Source organism: Thunnus thynnus, chromosome 18 (assembly GCF_963924715.1).
Source record: "Thunnus thynnus chromosome 18, fThuThy2.1, whole genome shotgun sequence".
In the NCBI taxonomy this organism is placed as follows: Eukaryota; Metazoa; Chordata; class Actinopteri; order Scombriformes; family Scombridae; genus Thunnus; species Thunnus thynnus.
This window is the reverse complement of record NC_089534.1, coordinates 2,751,996-2,774,087: the sequence shown is the minus strand read 5'-3', so window position 1 is coordinate 2,774,087 and position 22,092 is coordinate 2,751,996. Positions and strand designations below refer to the sequence as shown.

The 22,092-nt window shown below is 39.2% G+C and overlaps 4 protein-coding genes across 9 annotated transcripts in view; 2 read left to right on the top strand and 2 right to left on the bottom strand.

The window, feature by feature from the left end:
- si:ch211-140l13.3 (uncharacterized) overlaps positions 1–1,587 on the top strand; it is a 46,055-nt gene extending 44,468 nt beyond the window's left edge. For both annotated transcript variants that reach the window (XM_067572346.1, XM_067572347.1), the window contains exon 15: positions 1,125–1,587. In XM_067572346.1, the coding sequence (XP_067428447.1) occupies positions 1,125–1,302 (178 nt within the window). In that variant the 3' untranslated portion in view covers positions 1,303–1,587. The remainder of the gene's footprint in view (positions 1–1,124) is intronic.
- ttll2 (tubulin tyrosine ligase-like family, member 2) lies at positions 1,392–7,039 on the bottom strand. Its single transcript, XM_067572348.1, has 4 exons — positions 6,936–7,039; positions 6,028–6,262; positions 3,663–5,056; positions 1,392–2,559 (listed from the first exon to the last, which is right to left on the bottom strand). Exons 2-4 carry the CDS (start codon positions 6,247–6,249, stop codon positions 2,226–2,228), a joined length of 1,950 nt encoding a protein of 649 aa, XP_067428449.1. The 5' UTR covers positions 6,250–6,262; positions 6,936–7,039; the 3' UTR covers positions 1,392–2,225.
- A 1,472-nt stretch (positions 7,040–8,511) lies between these two features.
- Positions 8,512–12,904, bottom strand: LOC137169646 (hatching enzyme 1.2-like). 5 transcript variants are annotated; one of them, XM_067572927.1, is made up of 12 exons: positions 12,624–12,893; positions 12,501–12,548; positions 12,358–12,420; positions 12,196–12,243; positions 12,067–12,108; positions 11,935–11,981; positions 11,033–11,102; positions 10,832–10,946; positions 10,021–10,193; positions 9,013–9,094; positions 8,771–8,892; positions 8,512–8,603 (listed from the first exon to the last, which is right to left on the bottom strand). In XM_067572927.1, the coding sequence occupies exons 1-12, from the start codon at positions 12,658–12,660 to the stop codon at positions 8,581–8,583; spliced, it is 870 nt and encodes a 289-aa protein (XP_067429028.1). In that variant the 5' UTR covers positions 12,661–12,893; the 3' UTR covers positions 8,512–8,580. The 5 variants fall into 5 exon arrangements, with proteins under 5 accessions (XP_067429028.1, XP_067429027.1, XP_067429031.1 ...); XM_067572926.1 differs by having other exon boundaries at positions 12,067–12,123; positions 12,624–12,881; XM_067572930.1 differs by lacking the exon at positions 12,358–12,420 and having other exon boundaries at positions 12,624–12,896.
- A 1,096-nt stretch (positions 12,905–14,000) lies between these two features.
- Positions 14,001–22,092, top strand: part of igf2r (insulin-like growth factor 2 receptor) — a 53,845-nt gene continuing 45,753 nt past the window's right edge. Inside the window, exons 1-2 of the mRNA XM_067573156.1 lie at positions 14,001–14,399; positions 17,152–17,291. Of these exons, the coding sequence (XP_067429257.1) occupies positions 14,266–14,399; positions 17,152–17,291 (274 nt within the window). The 5' untranslated portion in view covers positions 14,001–14,265. The remainder of the gene's footprint in view (positions 14,400–17,151; positions 17,292–22,092) is intronic.

The following is a 22,092-nucleotide window of genomic DNA, read 5'->3' as shown; positions in this document are numbered from 1 at the left end:
GGGTTGATTATGTCCTTTTGGGTTTATTAACAACATGCCGGAAGTACAAGAATTGTTAGTGTAAGCCAGTACTACTGTCTACCCGGCTCACCCTATATATGAAACTAAACTATACAGGACATTTGCATGGAAAAGGGATGTGCAGAGATCCCAGTATTTGTATTTGTATTTGTATTTGTATTCAAATAAAAGTGGAAAGAGGGTTAGAAATCCTATTTTTGTTTTTATGACACTTTTAATTTTAGAAAATTTAAGTGTTGTCATGAATAAACTACCTTACGAAGGAGGTCCCTACACCCGCTTTTGGACTGGAGTCTCCCAGATCATAGACAACTGCGCTGACTACTGAGCTAAAACTTTACTCATCACCTCATTGCAGACAGACCTCTACCTGTTTATACACCCATAACACAGAGACAGCACACCGTGTAATATGTAGGGAGGAACTTCAAAGGTGATTCTTGCTTTGCACTTTTCAGTTATTGCCTATTTTTTTACAACTTAACTTTGTGGAAAGGAGAAGGGGAACAACAGGTTATGGAGAGTCTCTTGGGAGCACTTTGCTTGTCTCAGTAGCTCAGCTTTATATCTGGGGAACACCCCCAACAAATCATTTTTAAAAATTCATATAAAACCCACTATTTGTGCTTTGCTGAATAATGTATTTGTATTCAGGCACACCCCTAGTATGGCAGCACATCACATTCACAGAATAAAAAAGTGGAGATGTTTTCTTATAATAAAGACTTAACATCTTATAATCAGAGGAAAACAATCTCATAATTATGATGTCCAGATCTTGTAAATACAAGGTAAAAGTCTACTGTAACTTTTAAGTCCAGTAGATTGAAAGAAGGACTTGAAAGCTCCAGAAAAAAAGCTAGTTATTGGATGTTGAGTTAAAGATTTAATTTTGCCAAACTAAAGTTTAAATCTTTGTCAATTCCTGTTGGCATTCAAGGCCTTAAAGCTTTAAATCTGATATTTTTGAACACACTCAAACATTATACCGAGTACAACCGAAGCCTAAAGGAGTCCAGTGTAAGTGTGTAACAGTCTTAGTAGAGTTTTTCTTTTTTTTTTTCTTCATCTTTTGCTCTCTGCATCATCATCATCTTTTCCAGGTCAGGTGAAAAGATTGTAGACTTTCCCAGCGGTCAGAGAGAGATCCACACTTCCCAGTATAAGAGGAGAGAGTTTCCTGACGGGACGGTCAAGACCGTCTACCCCAACGGACGACAGGAAACCAAGTACGCATCAGGCAGAGTACGCGTCAAGGAAACGGAGGAAGTCACTGTCTGACAACCTGAATGACGACGTGCATTCATATGTGCATGTGAGACAGAGTGAGTATAGATGTAGTGTTGGGAGGAAACTCTTATTGTACAAACAAAGATCAGTAAACCAACAATCATACATTATAGATTCTTTTAGATTGGATTAGATTCAACTTTATTGTCAAGTACACAACCAGTGAAATACAGTTTGTATCTAAACAGTAGTAAAAAATGAAGTGCATCTCTTTGTATTTCACTCTCATGTATCAAGTAATTGATCATGGAACAATAAAATGTTAAAGAAAATTAACTAATTTGATCCTTGTTTCATTATTGTTTATCTCACATTCTGATATTTCATTTGGTCGACACTTGTCACTCATCTTAACGAGTTATCTGATGAACTTTTACGTCTCTGCTAATTGTCTGTTGCATGTAGCTTTACGTCGTTTATTCTCTTTAAGATTGTACAAGAGTGAAAAATTAGCGCCAGTACTCACAAACTCAACTGAAAAATTAAAAGTTTTCGTCCTGGTTGAAATATATTGTTATTGATAAATGTCACAGTGACTGTAAGAACTTTTGTTTTCCGCCCTTATCTACTCTTCACTGGGAAAAAGTGACTATCACTCCATCTATCCATCCATCCATTTCTTACTGCTTATCTTCTAGCGGGTCATGAGGGAGCATGACATAGTATAGAGACAGATAACCATTCACACATTCACATCTACAGGTAATTTAGAGTCACCAGTTAACCAAACCTGCATGTTTTTAGACTGTGGGAGGAAGCCTGAGAACCCGGAGAGAAACCATGCAGGCACAGACAGGCTTTGCTGACGTTTTCTACGTTGCCAGTTTCTCTTGAAGAGATATAACAGAATCTGAGAGAAAATCTAAGGAGGAACAAGTTGTTTGTTTAGCACCAAATCCAGAAAAAAAAGGGAACTAAACCTGTTTTAAGCACTGACTGAGCAATGGAGGATCTTTTGGTCCCCAGAACAATGAATCAAATCCTTCCTCTCCATCTGTGTCCTTCTTCGCTTTCTCCTCTTCACTCCTCGACTTCTTCTTGACCGATTGGCCTGCAGCCAGCTGACCGGTCAGCTTGTGAAGCTCCTGTATGATTATCTTCACATCCAGTGTGTGTCGTGAGGCCTTCAGAGTCGCTGTGTTAAACGGGAAAGTCCGTATGAAGCCTCCAACTCTCACTGGAGGAATATGTTGTCTGTTCGATGCTGTGTTTCCATCCAAAGGGATTTTTACTGGCCTGAGTCTCCCACTGCGAATCAATCACAACAGTTGTTTGTTATGATATATGAATGTTGGACCTTTGGAAGCAATAACAATTTATTTGTACTGAAGCTGCTGTTGGCTCATATTTCTGCTCTCAGTTTGAGTTTTCAAGCCGTAAAAAAGTCATTTTTGACATAGTGTCCTAAAGTTTGTCTTTGGCCAAGTTGCCATGACAACAAGAGAAACCAAGAAACCGAGGATGATGATGTCATAATAATGACCTTCATACACTCCTGCATATTTGACCTCAATGTCTCTACAATCCAAGTCAAGATCTTCCATGTAGACAAGTAAAGATAATTCTGCAGCATAATATAATTAATTATTATAATTATAATTTTTTTTTAGAATTTTTTGCATATACAAATTCATTTTTTTTTATAAATACATAAACACACAAAAAAAGAGACAGATACTTAAATAGAGCAGCTCAAAACAGCACAATAAGCCAATTTAAAGTTTTTTTTCTTCAGTCTGAAAATACAGCCGCAGCTTATAATGCTCATCCTTTTAACACACGTTCTGTCTGATCTTGAAAGATAGTTTCAAACAACAAAAACAAAACAATCAAAATTTTAATGAGGTTGTTGGACTTTTTTTTAATTAAAATTTAAATATTTTTATATAACTTAAAACACGTCTGGAGGGGATCTTTAAATATGACCTAACTTCAATCAGTCTAAACATTTCTAAATCATGTTTACTGAGACTTTTTTTTTTGCTTGAATTGGGTAACAAAGAGGAATTTTGGACAACAGACTCATTTTTGATGATTCAGTGATTTTGGTGACTTGTTGAAACAGACTCTTGAACTGTGACGCTGGTTTGAGCACAAATTGTGTAATACAAGAGGATTTTGCTCGTTAGTTATTAGAATGTTTATTTTGTTACCCCATGTGTTCTTTGTTGGATTGATGCAAAAAAGATTAATAATCACTGTTAAACTTCACTGTTCATCCATGGCTTAAAGTTAAAACTTGACAAATATTTCCCACCACAGAGTAAGAAATGATAAATCAATTTCAGCCTGTTTACAAATTTTCTACCAAGACCATGTATTACTTTTACAAACCGCAGTGCAGTATCTACCTGTGGATGTTTGGGAGCTTGCAGGACGCAGCAGAACTCCTGAACCGCAACCCCCGCTGAGGGATATCAGGTATCGAAGAGGAAACGTCTGTCTCTGCTGAGGCCTGCGTCTCGGTTTCTGTTTCGGTGTCGTCATGGTTTGTAAGCTCAGACACGTCAAGACTCCTGTTGCCCATCAGGCACGGTGCAAGAGCCGGACACGTCTGTCTGTTCACCGCTGACATGTTCGTGCTTGAATGTGGGCCGAGTATCAGGTTTAGGTTCTTGTCTGTGTGGGGTTTGGTAGCCGCGGCTGTGTTGCTGTTAATTATTCTGCCCCTGGCAGCGTATATCTTGTTAAAGTCAACAAGGTTCAGGTGTCTTTGGCAGCCAGATACAAAAGCATGATGTCTGGACTTCCTTTGGCTCGTCTTGTCAGGCTGGCGAAGAGTTTTTAACAGAGGGAGGGTTTGAGTTTGTGGAGACTGGCTACCTCTTCTTTTCTTCTGAATGTTGGGTTCTTTAAAGTTTGAGAGCAAAGGTATCGAAACGTATGTAGGTTGGTTAGCATGAAAACAGAGCGGCTTGCACCCTTGCCTCTGATAAGCTCTCTCTCTCAAACTGTCAATCGATGTGTAGTTCATTAAATCAATCAGATCACTGATTAGCCCCTTTTTCACCGTAATATCCGCTTGGCAGTCCAGAGTCAATGCAGGGCTGTAGTTGACCTCCAGCAGCCAGGGTTTAAACATCACATCGATCAGGATATCAAAGCCGAACAGCTCCACACAGTTGGGACAGGACGGGACGGAGGGAGCGATGGTGAGGAGGGTCAGGGTGACGATGTTGTTGATCTTCTGCCACAAGAGAAGCTCGTTCATTCCTTGGCTGTGGAGGAAATGTCTGAACTTGCTCATGGTCCACTTGCATCCTTGGCCCACCCGCTCCTTCTCGGATTTATAGAAAGGACCGAACTTGTTGATGCTGGTGTTGGTGAGGTGAGCGTACAGGTTTTGCAGAGACGACAGGTTGTATTTTTCAGTGGAGAAACGCACCAGGCCTTCCTGATGAATGTAAACAGTCAGAGGATGAAAGCTCTTCACACACACGTAGATCCTCAGGTCAAACTTGTAGCCGGAGATCAGCAGAGGGTTGCTGATGTACCTCTGTACGATCACAGAGCTGTCGTACACCAAGTCCTTCATATTCTCAAAGATGAAGATCCCTCTGCCTCTGGAGAGATCCACGGGTTTACAGATCCAGTAGACCGACAGTTCTCCGGTCAGACGCAGGTTGTTGTATTCAGCCAGGAAGCGGGTGAAGTCGTTGGGGAGGATGAAGGCGGTGGGACTGAAGTCATAGAGAGCCGAACCAAACGTGGCTCTCATCCTCCTCAGGTTGCGCGCCAAGCAGTCCTTTCAGAGAATTACAGATTATACTTTCAGAGTGATAATTTTCACTTATTGAACTTACTCCTGTTTGGAGATATTTTTGGTTTTGCTGCCTAACCCTCCTGTTGTCCTCGGGTCAAATTTGACCCAATTTCAGATGTTTTTATATCAGAAATATGGATTTCTCACATGGATGGTTCCATACCACACACTTTGCAAGTAAAAGTAATGATCACTACTTTCATTGAATTTTGGGTGTTTTATTAAAATTCATAGCATCTGTGGACTTTTGTCCTCCCGAGTCAAAATTGACCCGGGAGGACAAAAGTTGCACGGTCGACAGGAAGACAACAGGAGGGTTAAACAGGCAGACTAGTGGCTCTAGACCTACTTACTCTTTAACATTTATCTCTTCATTTTACAGAAAGGAAGTAACATTTTGCAGATGTACTTTAATGAAGCAGATATGAAAATGTGCTCTGCTCTACAACTTCTGTGATTAAAAAAAAGAAAAATGCTGAATTAAATGTTAAAAACATGTAAGTAAGTCTAAAGCAAAGTTTTGATGACTTATAAACAGGAATGTTTACATCTTAGCCTTAAATAAATGTGCTGCACAGACACAATGTTAATGCACTGATAACATATTTACAGCCCACAGTTTATAGGTTATGAAAGTACATTCTTACTAAAATAACATAAACTGTTTCAAAGGGATCCGGATCTGAGTCATTTTATATTGTTGACTGTAGTGAGAAATATACTAAACTTTACTTGGAAAACAGATGCTTCTCCTTATCGTTACTTCATCAGTGATGTTTCAGTTTTAAAAGTCGTAACAGAGCGTGTAATAGAAAGAAAAAACAGCTTTTTATCACACACTAACAAGCCCACATGGATATTCTGGTCGTATCTTTTCATGTTTTCCAACAGAACGACACCAGAAACGGTGTCTTGAACAGACAAAGTAAATTCTTCATGCCCTTAGAAATCACCTTGCGCGTGATACCAACAGTTTTTGGATGGTGGTTGAGGCGCTGCCATGGCAACAAGTTGTAATATTCAGAGTTGCGAAACGCCGAGCCTCGCCAGTAGAGATTCCAGTCTTCCTCCTCTCGTTGTCCTTCATCATATTCCTCCCATCCTCGCTCCAGGAGGACCTCCCTCACCAGCTCAGGACCTCTGTCATGCAGTCTGAACACCAGCGTCGCAGCCATGCAGCATCATAAACTACACAAGCAGAAGATCAATCGAGCACAAATATGGATTATTGATGTCAGAACCTTTTTTTCCATTTTTACTCAAAATAAACAATGCAAAATATGTTCTTTGCAGTTTTGTGCTCTGACGTGCACTCAGGCAATGATGCTGAGCTGAATTCCACTTTTATAAATATACAGTTAAACAGTTTATTTCCCAGCTGGTCTCTTTGCACCTTGTGTGAGTTAAATCTGAGACGCTCAAACAAACCCGACACTTTATTTACTCATCAGAGGTCTCAGACTTAAGCTTCACTGTGCCAGCTTACAACAGACCCTTAACCAAATTAAACAAGGTAAGTTAGTCACCGTACTGTTTTTCAGACATTTAAGAGGCTGCATTTCACACTGATGACAATGAATCAATACTCACACACAAATGTGCATAAACAGTGATAAAACAAACGCATTCCTTCTCAAGAAACTGACAATACAATGCTCAAATAATACCAGCACTGCAGTAAATATACTGCGAAGCTTGTTTCACAGTGAAGTGTGGTGAGTCAGCCTGCCTGGAAATGAGAATGTGTGTGTGGTTTTTAGTAGTGTTGCTGATGCACCCTGACAAAGGATAAGATTATGGGTGAAACACTAATACATGTGCAAGAATTTCCAATCCCTCTGATAAAAGTAAATAATCTTACCTTTAAATGCTGAACCCACATTAACAGTCAGCCTTGTTTTCTTCCTGTCAGGTAAATGAAGGGCAGGTGGGAAGAGGCTTTCCTATCAACTGGTGTGTACTGTGGTCGGGCAGTCGCTCCCATTAGCTCCCCCTACAGTCTAAACCAGACAGGAACCTGCTGCAGGTAGTCTGTCAGCTTCTATTGTACAGAACATGTTGTTAGATGAATAGACTTCCATTGTTCTGTACTGATGTTGAACGGCTGCTGTTACCATAGGGAGGCATTTTCTGCCCTGAACAAATAAACTATTGTAGTCAGTTAATACACTGAGGAATGTTGTGCAATGCAACCATCACAGCAAAAGTATATCTATGATGTATAAGATACCAAAGAATACAAAAAGGTCAGCATATATTTGTGTGTCTTGGTTGAAGAGCATCTGGTTAAAATGTTTATTTTTTCACAGCAAACAGAAAATCCAGCTTCTTGTAGACTTGACAAACTCCCACTCAGTTCAGACAGATATGAAGAGAAACTTAATGAAGGTACATAGTGTTTGATTAACATCATTAAGTTGTATTTCAAGTGTAACCAGCCTGTGTGTGTTCATAGCGTGATATTAATCCTTTAAAAAGGGGGAAACGTCAGTCTTAAACGTTCATGTCGACATGTTCTTAAACAAAAACCTGAATTAACAAATACTGATTTCAAATTGGCTCATAATCTGTCATATTACTGTTCTTGCTCATCTTCTCATCACCAGGCAGCAGATTATTATGGGGTGTCAAAGATCTTTCAGCAAAAGGTGCTTCAAGAAGACTAAAGCTGTGTCCCAAACTACATACTAACTTCATACAACAAATTGTTTTATATTAGTAGAAAATGATGCAATACATGCGCTGCGTTTTTTAAAATTCTAGTTATTAGTTTTCTGCGGTGTTTCTGGAGCCGTTTCAACACTTTCCACTAATGTTTAGCAGGTACAACATTTACTGTTAGCGTGTTAGCATGCTAACATTTGATAATTAGCATTAAACACAAAGTAAAGCTAAGTCTGATGGGATTATCATTCGTTTTGCAGGTATTAGATATAACAGTTCACCAGATGACAGCACTGAGTGGAAAGTTGAGAGATCGATACTAGGGATGCACGATATTGTTTTTTTTGCCGATATGCCGATATTTCCAACTCATTGTGGCTGATTGCCGATATATGCACGTATTTTTTTCCAGCTGGCTGAGGAGACTATTATGCATGCAAGCATAGATTGTACTAAGTATGATCAATAAAGATATTTCATTTTAGAGCTTTTATCGGCCGAAACCGATGACGTGCCGATAATATCGTGCATCTCTAATCAATACAGTTGTTACATATGTGAACCAAATATCGTCCAATAGCTGAGAGGATATTTCACTGAAAACCAAAAAAGTTCAACCTTATGATGGTGCTGGAGGTAAAGTCAGCAGAGTTCATCCTATATCAAATAGTTAAGTTGAGATATTTCAGAAGGCTGACGTCGCCCTCATGACTAAAAAACAAAAAAAACAAAACAAAACAAAAAAAAAACAAAACAAAAATGCACCAAGAACCGATTTTGACAATTTTATTAAAACTGAAGAATGCTGGTTAACAGAACATCAAAGCTCCAGTCTTCAGAGCTCACAGTGATTTCATCCGTTCATCTGGAAGAAGAAATGTGTTTTATTATCACTGGCTCACTTTCTGTTTGTTTGAATTGACTTTCTGCTGCACTCTTTGCATATTTACAGAGTTTTAAATATACATGTGTATCGTTGGTGGATTATGTTTGTTCAGACAGACTTATACAGACTAGTTTAAAGTTTGTTACCACAGTGGTAGAGTTTGTTCAGTCTCTGTATATCCAGCACGCTGAGGTGAGTCCTCTGACCCATCTGCTCTCCTCTCTGCTTGGGCAACAGAGTCGGACTTCCATCTTTACTAAAGAAATATCTGCAACAAAGAACAATATGTTTTAATGTAGAAAACTAGCTAACATCAGCTCCTGGAGCATCTTTAACTGGTGCCATCAGAGCTGTTAAATTAAAAGACATAAAAGAATCAAGGACTTACTGCCCATAGTGCATTATGGAGTTGAGGTCATACGGCAGGTTCAGAGTGTTCCCGCCTTTCATCTTGAAGTTCTTTTTATTCCCTTGAACAACACATACATTGATGATTTGCCCAGTCTTAGATAACCACATCTAACATTTTTTACACATGTTTCATACTATTAGCAAGAAATCTGGTGAGTGGGCCGGTAACCTTCTTTTTATCTTGTTTCATCACTTGTTTGTTTTATCTAGATGAAGCTCAATCACTTTATTATGTTTTGTTTCCTTTTGTTTAAACTTTTAATCTACATTTTAACACTTCTAAAAGTATCTCTGTGATGATAATGATCTGACAGAATCAGCAACTTAATGCTTCAGTTCCTGTTTCTCCTCCTCTAAGTGTTTTTCTTCTTGTTCCCTTCAGCTGGATGTCGTTCTCTTCTCTCTGTGAAGGATGATGTATGCGCAGAGTTTGTTTTCACTTTCATCTGCTGATGATCACAAATAGTTTGAAGCCAATTGTGGTCTAGTGTGCAATTTATACACAAGTGTGATGTGGAAACTTGAAGCCTCCAGAGCATAAACACTGAAAATAAACTTTTACGGTGAAGTAGGAGACATCTGGTGTCCAGCACTTTCAAAGTAGTGAGATTGTGGACTACATGGCGTTAGCTCAAACGATTGGTCAACTGAAAAATAATGTACCAACAATTCACTGTCCTGAATTCCTTTGCTGTTTTATTTGTCCTCTATGATAATAAATTCAATATGTTTGGGTTTTAGACTCTTGAAGAGGTCACCCTGGACTTTGGGTAACAGACATTTTTCACCACTTTCACCAAAAATGATGAATCAAGAAAATACGATTAATTAATAAAAATAATCCTTAATTGCAACCCTCTTTCTTTTGCACTCAAATAGCCTACAAAGAGATTAATGCAGCTTTATGTATATTGTACGTCAACTATTTGGACACAGCTGGTGTTTTGCAAAACAGGAAACGAGTGTCAGCTGTGTGTGTGTTCACCTGGTGTGATACTGGTCCACTGCACAGTGATGTACTGGTCCCGGTCCTTGCGTGTGTGTTCGTGATGCAGCCCCAGTGAGTGGATGATCTCATGGCAGAGGTTCCCAACGCTACACGACCGGCCGTAATACAGCGGCTGGGCTCCTCCTCGACAGCCGACGAAGGACGCACAGCTACAGAAACAAAACAAGAACTTCCTGTAAACCAGTTGAATCCCTGTGCAACTTAAAAGGAATCTGTTCAGCCAAATTACAAAAACATATTTTCTCACTTACAATAGTAATTTATAACCATGCAGAATAGTTTTTGATTTTATTTGCTCAGGTTTTGAGATGTCAGTCTCAGCAACATCTCTAAACTCTACATGGATAAAGACTGTCAACAGTTTTCAGTGGGAACTACTTTCCCCTGAAGAAATAGTCCCCATTTACACCTGTTATCTTCAAATCTGGATTCAATAAAGATGCAATAAAATACATTTTTGTTCACACTTATGGTCCCTATGAAAACTGTTTCCAGTTCAGTTTATGGGTTATTATGGGAGGAATAAAGGGACCCTGCTTTAGTTGTTGATTTAAATAAAAAGGTAGTTTGTCAGTGCTGTAAGAACAACCAACAAGTTCCTATATGATATTGGAACAACCTGGTTTCAGACCTTTGAATCACAGCTCACACACACCAGTTCTATCAGTGATTCAAATAATAAAGTGAGAACAAAACTCACAAAACCACACAGAGAGAGAAAAGAGAGAGAGAAGATAAGCTTCCTCGTACTTTGTTGTGGTGACCTTTAAACAGAAACGCATCTCACCCTCTGCTGTTCAGGAATTTCAGGTAGTTCAGCTCTGTGGTTCGCTTTTGGAAGCGAACACATGTGAAATCTGATATCATCTTGAAGGCGGCGAGGATGTTTGACTCTCGATCAGCTGTAAGGGTGGAAACATAGAAGCCGTTTTGTCATTTTCGCTCTGGTGGTCTTACATCAGAGCTGCTTAGAACCACAACCACCCACCCAGTTCATAACTAATGGTGTACGGTACGATGGCGTCCGCCCACAGGGTCTCCACAGCGTTCCTGTCTTCCTGTAACACAGCCATGTGTTTAAGATTATTACCAACAGCTGAACAAAAACTGTTTCAACACTTCATGCCATTTTTAGTAACATTTGAAAAGTTTCCTGCCAAAATTCAGGTAGCATTAAATTATACAGTATATATATATATATTTTTTAAAAACTGTTTATGAGCTTTCATATTTTAGTCTTAAAACAACAGTCAGGAGCCCAAATGAGCATTAAAGCTGTTTTTCTTGCTGTAATCATTCCTCCTGTTCATACTGACCATTAGAAGATCCCTTCATAATGACCTTACAATGGAAGTGATGGGGGACAAAATCCACAGTCCTCCTTCTGTGTAAAAAATGAAGCTAATATGAAGCTTCAGCGTCCAAATGAGTCAAATCAAGTAGATATCTTTCAACGTTACAGTCTTTTTAGTGCCAAAGTTCCTCTTTTTGTTACTATACTTCCACCTGCAGCTCAACAAGGAAACACTGTCCGAGGAAACACAAAGAGGGAATTTGATGCTAAAAAGACTGTAAATGTGTCAGATATCCACTTGATATGACTAACTCAGACTGCTGACGCTGAATAGAAGCTTCACATCAACTTTTAAATGACTGTGTGGACACACTGTGGATTTTGGTCTCCATCTCTTCCATTGAAAAACACATTTGAAGGATCTATTAATATCCAGTATGAACAGGAGGAATGATTACAGCGAGGAAAACCTCTTTCACTGTTCATATGGACACCTGACTGCTGGTTTAAGACTCACTTTTCCTACAATTCCCAGGTGACACTACATCTTTCATGCAGCCATCTGGAAAAAATAGTTTTAAAGTTCTTCATCTTACCGGTATCAAAACATCTCCCTCTTGGACAACCAAGTCTTCATGAAGCTCTATGACAGTTTAAGTGTAAGTTTAACAACAAGGTCACTGAAGTTTGTGTAAAATTCAACATATATAATATACTTAAAAGTTTACCTTCTAAGGTTTCTGCACTGGCTTGCTGTAGCGGATCAATGACTGAAATAACAACACCTACAGGAATCTGACAATTTAATCATATTATTTCAAACAAAAAAAGTCTTAAAAAGTCCAGTGAGCACCAACCTGAGGCAGGACTAGTCACATTCCTGGTGTCATTTAAGGGGAGTCTGCCTGCAGAAAGAAAGATGCCCAAATCATACCAAGTTTTGTCACTTTTATTTTGACTTTTATGGAAAATAATTATGATTTATAAAATATCAGCACAAGACAATAATATATATCTACCTTCTAAATGGTCTTTCATGGTTGGCTGTTGCACATCAGGCACTGAAGTGATAGTAACATTACCTATAGAAGAAATTCTTTATGTTGTCACATATGTAAAAAGTGCAAGTGGTCGCAAAGTTTCTAATCCAGTGAGCACCAACCTGGAGCACTAGTAGCATCATGGGCTGCGTTTATGGGGACGCCACCAACTAGATAAAAAGAAACCAGCTGATAATCATCCTTATTTAGCAGAACATGTGCAGTCTCAGTGCTTCAGTCTGTACCTGTCGACACGCAGACGAAGAGCAGCAGAAGCCACATGTTGCTTCACCAACGACTGCAGTGCAGCAAAACTTCAAAAAAAAGAAAGAACCTCAGCAGATCTGATAACTGATGAACCATCAACCAGGAAACTCAGCAGATCTGATAACTGATGAACCATCAACCAGGAAACTCAGCAGATCTGATAACTGATTAACCATCAACCAGGAACCTCAGCAGATCTGATAACTGATGAACCATCAACCAGGAAACTCAGCAGATCTGATAACTGATTAACCATCAACCAGGAAACTCAGCAGGTGTGATCACTCACCCTGATGAGACCTTCTTGCTCCAGTCTGAACAGTAGAGGGCAGTATACTCTTTCACTTAAACACGCTGTAGTACAAAAATCAACTGTAATTTATCCTTGTTTATATAAATTATGTACAGTACATTACCACTTCCTTTCCCAGATTAAACTCCATGATTAAAGACAGGTACATTAGTATAAGAGTAGTTTAAAACAATATTTAAAGCATTTTTAACACCATTTTCATTAATTTTAGGTGTATCATAAATTCAGAAACATTTTTAGAATACTCCTTTAGTGACATTTTGGTATGTATAGACATTTTGAGAAAGAGTGAGCACCAAATGTTTGATGCTCTCTGGATTGGTGGCCTTTGAGCAAGGCACAGATGCTTTTCTGTTGAAGAGAAGCTTCTTCAATTCACTACAACTTTATTTATCCCTCCAATCGTAGTTGTATGCAGCAGAAATGGACAGAAGAAGAAATAAACCAGAGGATCTGCGTTCAAATTTCAAAATTTTGTTATTACAATCAGGTAAATCAAAAATTATTCATAAATGAGGTGCCCTTCCATTGTTTAAGTAACATTTGTTGTACTGTATCTATGCAGTGTGTCGTTGTTTTGTTATTATTATATTGTATGTGTTTGTGCTCCATATTATGTGATAATGGTCTTGAGTCAAAAATAAATGAATGAATAGAAACAACACAAAGCTTAAAACAATTATAAGTAAGTAAAGTTTATTTATAAAGCACCTTTAACAGACACCAGTCATGTGACTAGTCCTGCCTCAGGTTGATGCTCACTGGACCTTTTAAGACTTTTTTTGTTTAAAATAATATGATTAAATTGTCCGATTCCTGTAGTTCAGTCATTGTTCAAGCCAGTGCAGAAAACTTAGAAGGTAAACTTTTAAGTGTATTATATGTGTTGGATTTGCAAAAAAACCAAAAAACAAAAAAAACATTTTATTTACACAAAGTACAGTGAGAGGGAGACATTTTGATACCGGTAAGATGGAGAACTTTATTTTTAACCAGATGGCTGCAAGTACTTACTTTCCACAACAGAATGACTCTAATGTAAGATTTACTACAAAATAAAAATAAAAATCTACTTTGAGACATTTTCAACGTTAAGAAAAACAACCTTCCAAACTGCTTATCACAGAAATTCAAAGTTTTCCCACGGCCTTTGAACGCAGCGTCAGCTCCCCATCACAGGTGTCATGTGACGTCCTGTCATGTGACGTCCTGTCATGTGGTGCAGTCACTTCCTACTGACTGGGTCCGGAGCAGACAGGCTCTGCTGTATCATGTCGGGTTAGTTTCGGCTGCGCAGACAGTAAAACATGTTGTTTGTGCGCTCAGGCCGCCGCTGCTCGTCTCTGGAGCTGCTGCTGTGGTTCGGGGCGTGTTGGGGATGTTTGTTGGTCCGGTCCGGAGCGGAGGAGGACGGCAGCCAGCGGTACCAGGACCTCTGCAGGTACCAATACACAACACAAAACCCTTCAAACTGCATTTCATTCTCCTCTGTACACACTCAGTACAGCTAAATTTAGCTTTTAACGGTGTCCGCTGGAGGTCTGCTGTTAACATGTCGTTACTCAGCTCTTTGTTTCTGTCACTAAAACCAACTTTCAGATTCGGTTTGTTCTGAAATGTGAAAGCTAGCTAACGTTATATATATATCGACGAAAGCAGCTGTTTTGTCTCAAAAGAATTGATAAGTTTCGATTAGCTCGCTACTGTCTGAATTAAACGAGCGTCCAAACTGTTTTCAGCAGTCTGGATCCAAAACAGTTATTTTTTGTTTTTATGAAGCTGAAGCGGCGCTCAGCTGACTGTTAATGACATGTTTATGTAAAGGACAGTCACGGAAAGTACGTTTACTCACCTACTGTACTTACCCACAGTTCTGAGGTACTTTATTATATTATATTTAATATTTCAGAGGGAAATATTGTACTTTCTACTCCACTACATTTATTTGACAGCTTTAGTTACTTTTCAGATGAAGATTTGACACAATGGATAATATAACAAGCTTTTAAAATACAACACATTGTTAAAGATGAAACCAGTGGTTTCCAACCTTTTTTGTCTTTTGACGTCTTACAAAAAGCAGTGTGTAGTCGGGGTCACATTTCACATGTCTATGAGTTGTTAACAGCTCCACCAAATAGTGATTTTTCCCTCTAAACTTCTCACATGCTTTCATTTCAATAAATGTTCAAATTTGTGTATCAGAACTTTGTTTTTTTATTCTTTCCTCTCCCATTAATCATCTCACGACCCCTCAGATTTATCTGCTGACCCTTTGGAGGGGCCCGACCCCTAGGTTGGGAACCACTGGACTAAACTAGCTAACTGTATATAAAGTAGTGTAAACTAGCTCCACCTCCAGCAGCTACAACAGTAACATGCTGCTCTAACACTGATGCTTCACTATTAATAATCTAATGATGTCATATATAATAATATATCAGTCAGAGGGACCAAACCACTACTTTTACTGCAATACTTTAACTACATCAAGCTCATAATACTTATGTACTTTTACTGCAATACTTTAACTACATCAAGCTCATAATACTTATGTACTTTTACTGTAATACTTTAACTACATCAAGCTCATAATACTTATGTACTTTTACTGCAATACTTTAACTACATCAAGCTCATAATACTTATGTACTTTTACTGTAGGAGGATTTTTCATGCAGGAGTTTTACTTGTAATGGAGTATTTTTACATTGTTGTATTAGTACTTTTACTGAAGTAAAGGATCTGAATATTTCTTCCTGTCAGTTTCTCTCATTAAAGCAACAATATGTGTATCAGTCAACAGAATGACTGCAGAACGTTAAATACAGTGTTGTGCTCCTTTTTAATGGAGCACTTTGCAGGCAGCTGTTGTTTAAATATTGACACAGTCATACGGCAGCAAATGATAACCAGTTCAACTCAACCTGCACCAGCAGCTTGTTTTCATGGAAGCAGTTGCTCAGCTAGTTTCTCAAAGGATCAGTTCACAATTTTTATAATTCTTTAAACAAGTCAGTAAGTAAAGTTTATTTAGTGAAGCACAGCAGGAGGTGAGACAAAGGCCGGTTTAAATAAATGAGTGTTGAGCTGTTTTTTAAAGGCGTCAACAGAGGCTGCAGATTGTCTATAAGAAGAGAGTTCCTCAGTGTTGGAGTCAAAGATCACCTTTTGGTTTTCATTCATGAGCAACCAGTAAGCTCTGGTCAGGAGACCTCAGTGACCTGCTGGTGATGTCAGGATGGAGCAGGTCACATGTACACAGCTGCCTGTCCATGCAGAACCTTAAAATGAATCCTGAACTTGATGGGAAGCCAATGTAAAGATGGGTGTGATGTGATTTGTAGACGGTCCAGAGACGACAGGCTGAGGCAGGTGAACAGCAGCAGTCGGGATGAAATAAAAGCCTGAATGATCGTCTTTAACTCAGGTTGTGATACTACAGACCTGAGTTCAGCAGCGTTTCTTAAATGGAAGAAACATTGTATCGCCAAGTGTATCGCCTGATCATAAATAAGAGATTTCTAAAATTAGACCGTACAGCTGAAGAGCCACAAGAAAATAATTAATGAGCAAAAAAGCAACTTTAATTAATTTTACTAGAAATATTCAAATGTAGAGAATTCTTGAGGGTGACTGTTGTAGCACTGAAACGATAAATCAATTAATCAATCAGCTGTTTAATAGCTAACAACTTTAAGAATCGATTAATCATTTAAGTCTTTTATTAAGCAAAGAAGACTTTTATTTGTTTTATCTCACTGTAGATTAAAAGCTGCAACTAATGTTATTTTCATTATTGATCGTTAATTGATTAGTTGTTTGGTCCATAAAATGTCAGAAAATGATGAAAAATGTTGATCAGTGTTTCCAAGACGACGTCCTCAAATGTCCTCAACACAAAGATATTCAGTTTATTATCAGAGAGACTAAAGAAACTAGAAAATATTCACATTTAAGAAGCAAAATGATTAATTGATTATCAAAATTGTTGGTGATTAATTGACTAGTCGGCAACTAATTGATTAATCGACTAGATGTGACAGGCATCTTTCACCATCTTCAGACCGAACAATTAATTCATTAGTCAGTAAATAATCAACATAGTCGACAGCTCTGTAAACCCACAACTCTTTAATTGTTCTGTCTTCTTCTTCTTCTTCTTTAAACTCGTATCATTTCCTGTGTTGCAGTTATAAATGGGAGGCCATAGACCGGGATAATAAAGTGAGCTACACGCTGAAGCTCTGTGATTCTTCACCACCAACCAGCTGTGGCGCCGACACCGCCGTCTGCGCTCGGGACCTCAACTCCAACATCGAACAGTCTGTCGGTGAGTACAACTCACTCACCAGTGTGCACCAGTGTGTTTCAGTTACAGCTTTTGCAGTTTCATCACGTACATGAATCTCTTATCAGCCAGATGCAGTGTCGGAGTATTTGGTGCAGATAACGACAGAAAACTGACAAATAAGTTCATTATTTGGGAGATTACTGTGGTAGGAAACAACTCCGCCATCGTCGTTGTACTTTGAACATCGTTCCAGCTGACTGACAACCTTCTGCTGTAAATATGGTTTTGTAAGAGTTATCACACTGCCTGCTTTGTCCCATCTGGGAGGAAAACTCTGTACTCTTTTATCTGGCAGAGCTGTTGTAAAGGAGACATCATTTAGCCCAGAATCCATCCAACCTTTGTGAGTTCCCTCCCTGTGGCACCAACAAGCACCACCGTACTGATCTACAGGAATCCCAGTCACTGGGTTTATGTGTTTGAGGTGCATGCGAGCCGACATACTGTTAATTCTCTTTGACGCTGATGCGTTTTCGTTCCGTGTGTCTCATGACAGCCACACAGCAGAAAATTTCACGGGTCTTTAGTGTCTCAGCAGGAAAAAAAAAAGTCAGCCAGTGCGACCTGAAGTTTGTGTTTCTGTTGCCGTGGTGCCGTCGTTAGTCGTCGTCGTGGTCACAGACGAAATCTCCAGCTAGTGTGTCTCTGTGTGAAACATGAAACAACAGGACTTTTTAAACTAGTTTGACCACTTTGATCACATGTTCTTCTCTCTAAGAATTCATATGTCGGGTGAATAAGAGTGCAAATGATGCACGCATGTGTAGAGGTTCTCTGGTGAAATACATTTTTAGTGCTTGTGTCATTTATGATACTTTAATGTTTCCCGTCATGTAACTATATATTATTGTCTCTACAGCTGCAGTGATTTGTTTTTGATAGTTGATCAGTTGTTTCAGTCATTTTTCAAGCAAAACTTCTCTGGTTTCAGCTTCTTAAATGTGATGATTTGTTTGGTCTTTAACGTAACTGTCAGGTGAAAATCTTAAATTCAGTTCAGCCTTTCACTGACCAAGAGTTAAATGTGCTCTTCATTGTGTGGATGAACTGTTGTGAGATGTTGATCAGTCTGAGCAGGTTGGATGTTTAACCACACCTGTCATGACTCACCGTCAGCCTTTTACACTTTGGCAGAGACGTTTGTCCAACTTACAATAGAAGAAAGACAGTCGAGCATTAAAGGACGGTGACTCAAAGAGCTGTGATACAAAATCTCAAATAGCTGATCAGGTACAAGTGTAATGAAGGGTTTTTATTTCTCTAGTGCACCAGTGGAGTCAGCAGATCGTACGAGCAGCTGATTCCACCATCACATCCACATATATCAGTATATATACGTTAGTGTGCATCCATGTAGGAAAAAACAACCATCAATATAGAATAAATGTTGTAGCATATGTTTATATGCTACTTATCACTATTTCACCTGATGTTAACTGTGAATGGATTTATGGTAAATGGTAAAGTGTGAGGTTAGTTATTGTCGGTACATCTCTACTTTATGTCAAACACGCAGTAAACTCTGTGGTGTCGCTGAAACGTCTGCTGAGTGTTTGTCTAGATGCTGCTGGAAGTGAAGTGCTGCTGCAAGGATCAGTCCGTCAGATGGTTATCAGTACGTTAGCAGATCTGATCTCTGTGCTGAGGAGGCTGAATCTGCTGCTGCTGCTGCTGCTGCTGTGTGTCAGCAACATCCACGTCTGTCCTGATGCGTCTCAGCTTCGTTGTCTTTGTTGTAGTCTGTCTCAGGTTTGTCGTCTTTCCAATTCTCTGATGACGGCGAACCTGCGTCCTCTCGCTGTAATTCAGCCTTTAAGATCAGGAAAAGACAGTCAGTAAACTATTCAGCTCTGCACACAAGATGAGACGTATTTTAAAGTTTGTATTGTGAAGTTTGAAAGGCAGATAATCACTTAGTTCCATGTTTAAAAAGGATCTGGGATGAAATTCTTAGTGATAAAGCCGACGACATGATCCTGTTCATATGATGTTGTGTATTAGTTGTATTAACGTTATATGTAACTACAGCAGCTTCATTTGAATGTTTCAAACCTGACTGTCAGTGAACAGAGCTCTGATCTCTGCTTCATCACGCCAACATAAAACTGATTCAACTTCATTTATGGCTCTCAGACATTTTAATGTTGGGAAAACTAGTCGAGCTGAACGTGATCAAGAGCACAAACTTGTTTCCCGTCAACTTTACAGAAGTTACTTTGGTGCAAATAAAAAAAATGCAGGTTAATCTTTTCCCAAACTGTTGTCGGTACGAAGGTCAAAAGCTCTTCTGATATTTAGTGAATCAGAGACGACGTCTGCATAAAGCTGCTGTTTTTGTGCAAAAATGACGTGTAGTTACAGCAGCCCTTCTCTGCAAATACCTCTGTCCACATTAAAACGCTAAAACGGCCAATTCTCCTCCGACCGAGCGTATACGGAGGACAGACAAGCAAGTCAACCACAGAAAACCAGTGAAGAAGAAACGGTATACTGTCTCCGTTTCCTTGGTGGTTTCCTGACATTTGCAGCAGATTCCAACAGTTTGAGCAGAGAAAGTTGGTAAATAGCTGCGTTTAACTCTGACCAAGCTGTCAAAGTAGACAATAAAGAGAACAACATGAACGCATGACGCTGTCCGCCATTGTTGTTGTTGTTGTGTCTCTTCTTCTTCCTCCTCCAATGAAATTCCAATGAAATGCAGCATCGCTACAAATCTGTTTCCCTCGTAAACGCTACAGCGCCGAGCCGGCCTTTTTTATATTTACACTCTCTGGAGTCCGCTGTGGAAAAGCTCCGTGTTCAGAGGAGAAAAACAGCGTTTTAGTCTCGATGGAGGACGAAACGTTGATGAATGTAGCCGGTTTAGTGTTCTGAGAGCAGATAGATGAGCTTTGCTTTATTCTTGTGTGGCTTCGGTTTGTCGTCCTGTCGTCTGAATGAACCTCGTTTCGAGCTTCGCTAGCGTGAAGCTGTTGTTTGTTTATTGTTTTCACATCAATCACATTCATTCATATTTAGTCCCCCCCCCCCCCCCGACCCCAAACACCCGGCCCCCTGCTGTGTGCGCCCCACAGTTTGAGAACCACTAATTAAAGGCCTAATGTGCTGCTTCTATTATCATTCATTAACGATCATGTGTTGGGTTTATAGTTTATCTCCCTGCTTATTAAAACTGCTGAATTCTTTCACATGTGGTTTTAAAACAGAAGCAGCTCTTTCACACTGGTCAGAGTCGGTGCTTTTATTGCAGAACTTATGTTCCAACCACATATTTAATGCTGTGTCATTACAGCAGACCACAATCTAAAGGTCACATGTTATAAGACACTGCTTACATCAAACATAAGACATATGTAATAAAAAAAAATTACTCACTTAAAGTTTGACACATGATTTTTATGACTATTTGGGGATATTTCTCAACTCCGGTTGCGTCACTGCCTGTGATTTTGCCTCTGGCCTCTGTGAAGCAGTCAGGCTGCCAGACGGAGTTATTTCAGAGTCTCACAACAACAACTTGTCCTACAGTCCGAGGTCGTCACCTTCCTCTGCTAACAAATTGGCGTTTGGTGACTCTGAGCCAGAATGTCACCTGACTGTGATGTGATGACACACTCAAGAGTGTGACAGAGAGCTGCGAGGCCTGCACTAAAGGCCTCCCGGACTGGAGATCGCACTATCACGTCGTTCACTATGTTTCTGTAATATTTTGTCTTACTGACCTATTTTAGATTTTTATGTATTTCACAAGAGGAAGATCACATGTGGGGAAGTGAAGGAAGCGAGACAGAGAACACAGGAATCAGTGAGGTCAGATGAGTTAGAGTATAATCACACTAGCTGACTGATCACATGACACAGGAACACATCATCCAGCAGAAACGCTCACAAACACAAATAGGCACAAATCTCATCTGACTTCTCATTCAGCAGCTTTCTCTGATCGGCTCAAATGATTCGTCCACATTTTAACATCCGTGTCTCTTGTGATTCCCGTGATGACTTTGCACCTTTTTTAAAGGATAAATCTGCTGATATTATATGTTTTTGTTGTTCGAGAAGATGAACAAAGAGTCAGTTTGTCTTTCTGAAGATGTCGATCTTTAAAAACAGGTCAAAAATATAAAATTTCATTTTGAAAACAGGCTAAATAATTTCCTGAAACTGTCGCTGTAGTTTTCTAGGAAACGTCGCTGGAACAGGAGGAAATAGTGCATTTGCTGGGGACTATTTTCACCTGTGGATTAATACTAATATTTTGTGCTCTAGTGAGTATTTATGGTAGCATTGACTCAAATAAAACTACAGTCATGTCATCCAGTACAACTCTGTGGCTCATTGATGTGTTTTGAATAGTTCTATGGTACAAGAATATAAGTTATATCAGTTTTGGAAACACAAACAATCACTAAAACTGTCTGAAATCTTTTGAGTGACAAATAGAAAAGTTGAAAATCTGTTGAGTTTGTGAAATTTGTTGTTTATTTATTCATAATAATGAGCAGCTGTGGTCAGTTTGGATTATAAATGTATCAAAACAATAACATGAATCACTTCTTCCCTCCTCGTCTGTTTGCTCGATGTATTATAAGCAGTTATATTGTCACCAAAGTACGACAAATAAAAACAGAAGAACTCAGGACTTGTTGAGGTTGAAGTTATGTAAGAGGTGTCAGAATTCAAACAGGCTCAGACTTGAACAGTGAAACAATATAAACACAGTCTCGTCTGGTGTAGCTGTGTTTTTGGGGTTAGTAGGTCACACTGTTACACTCCTTTA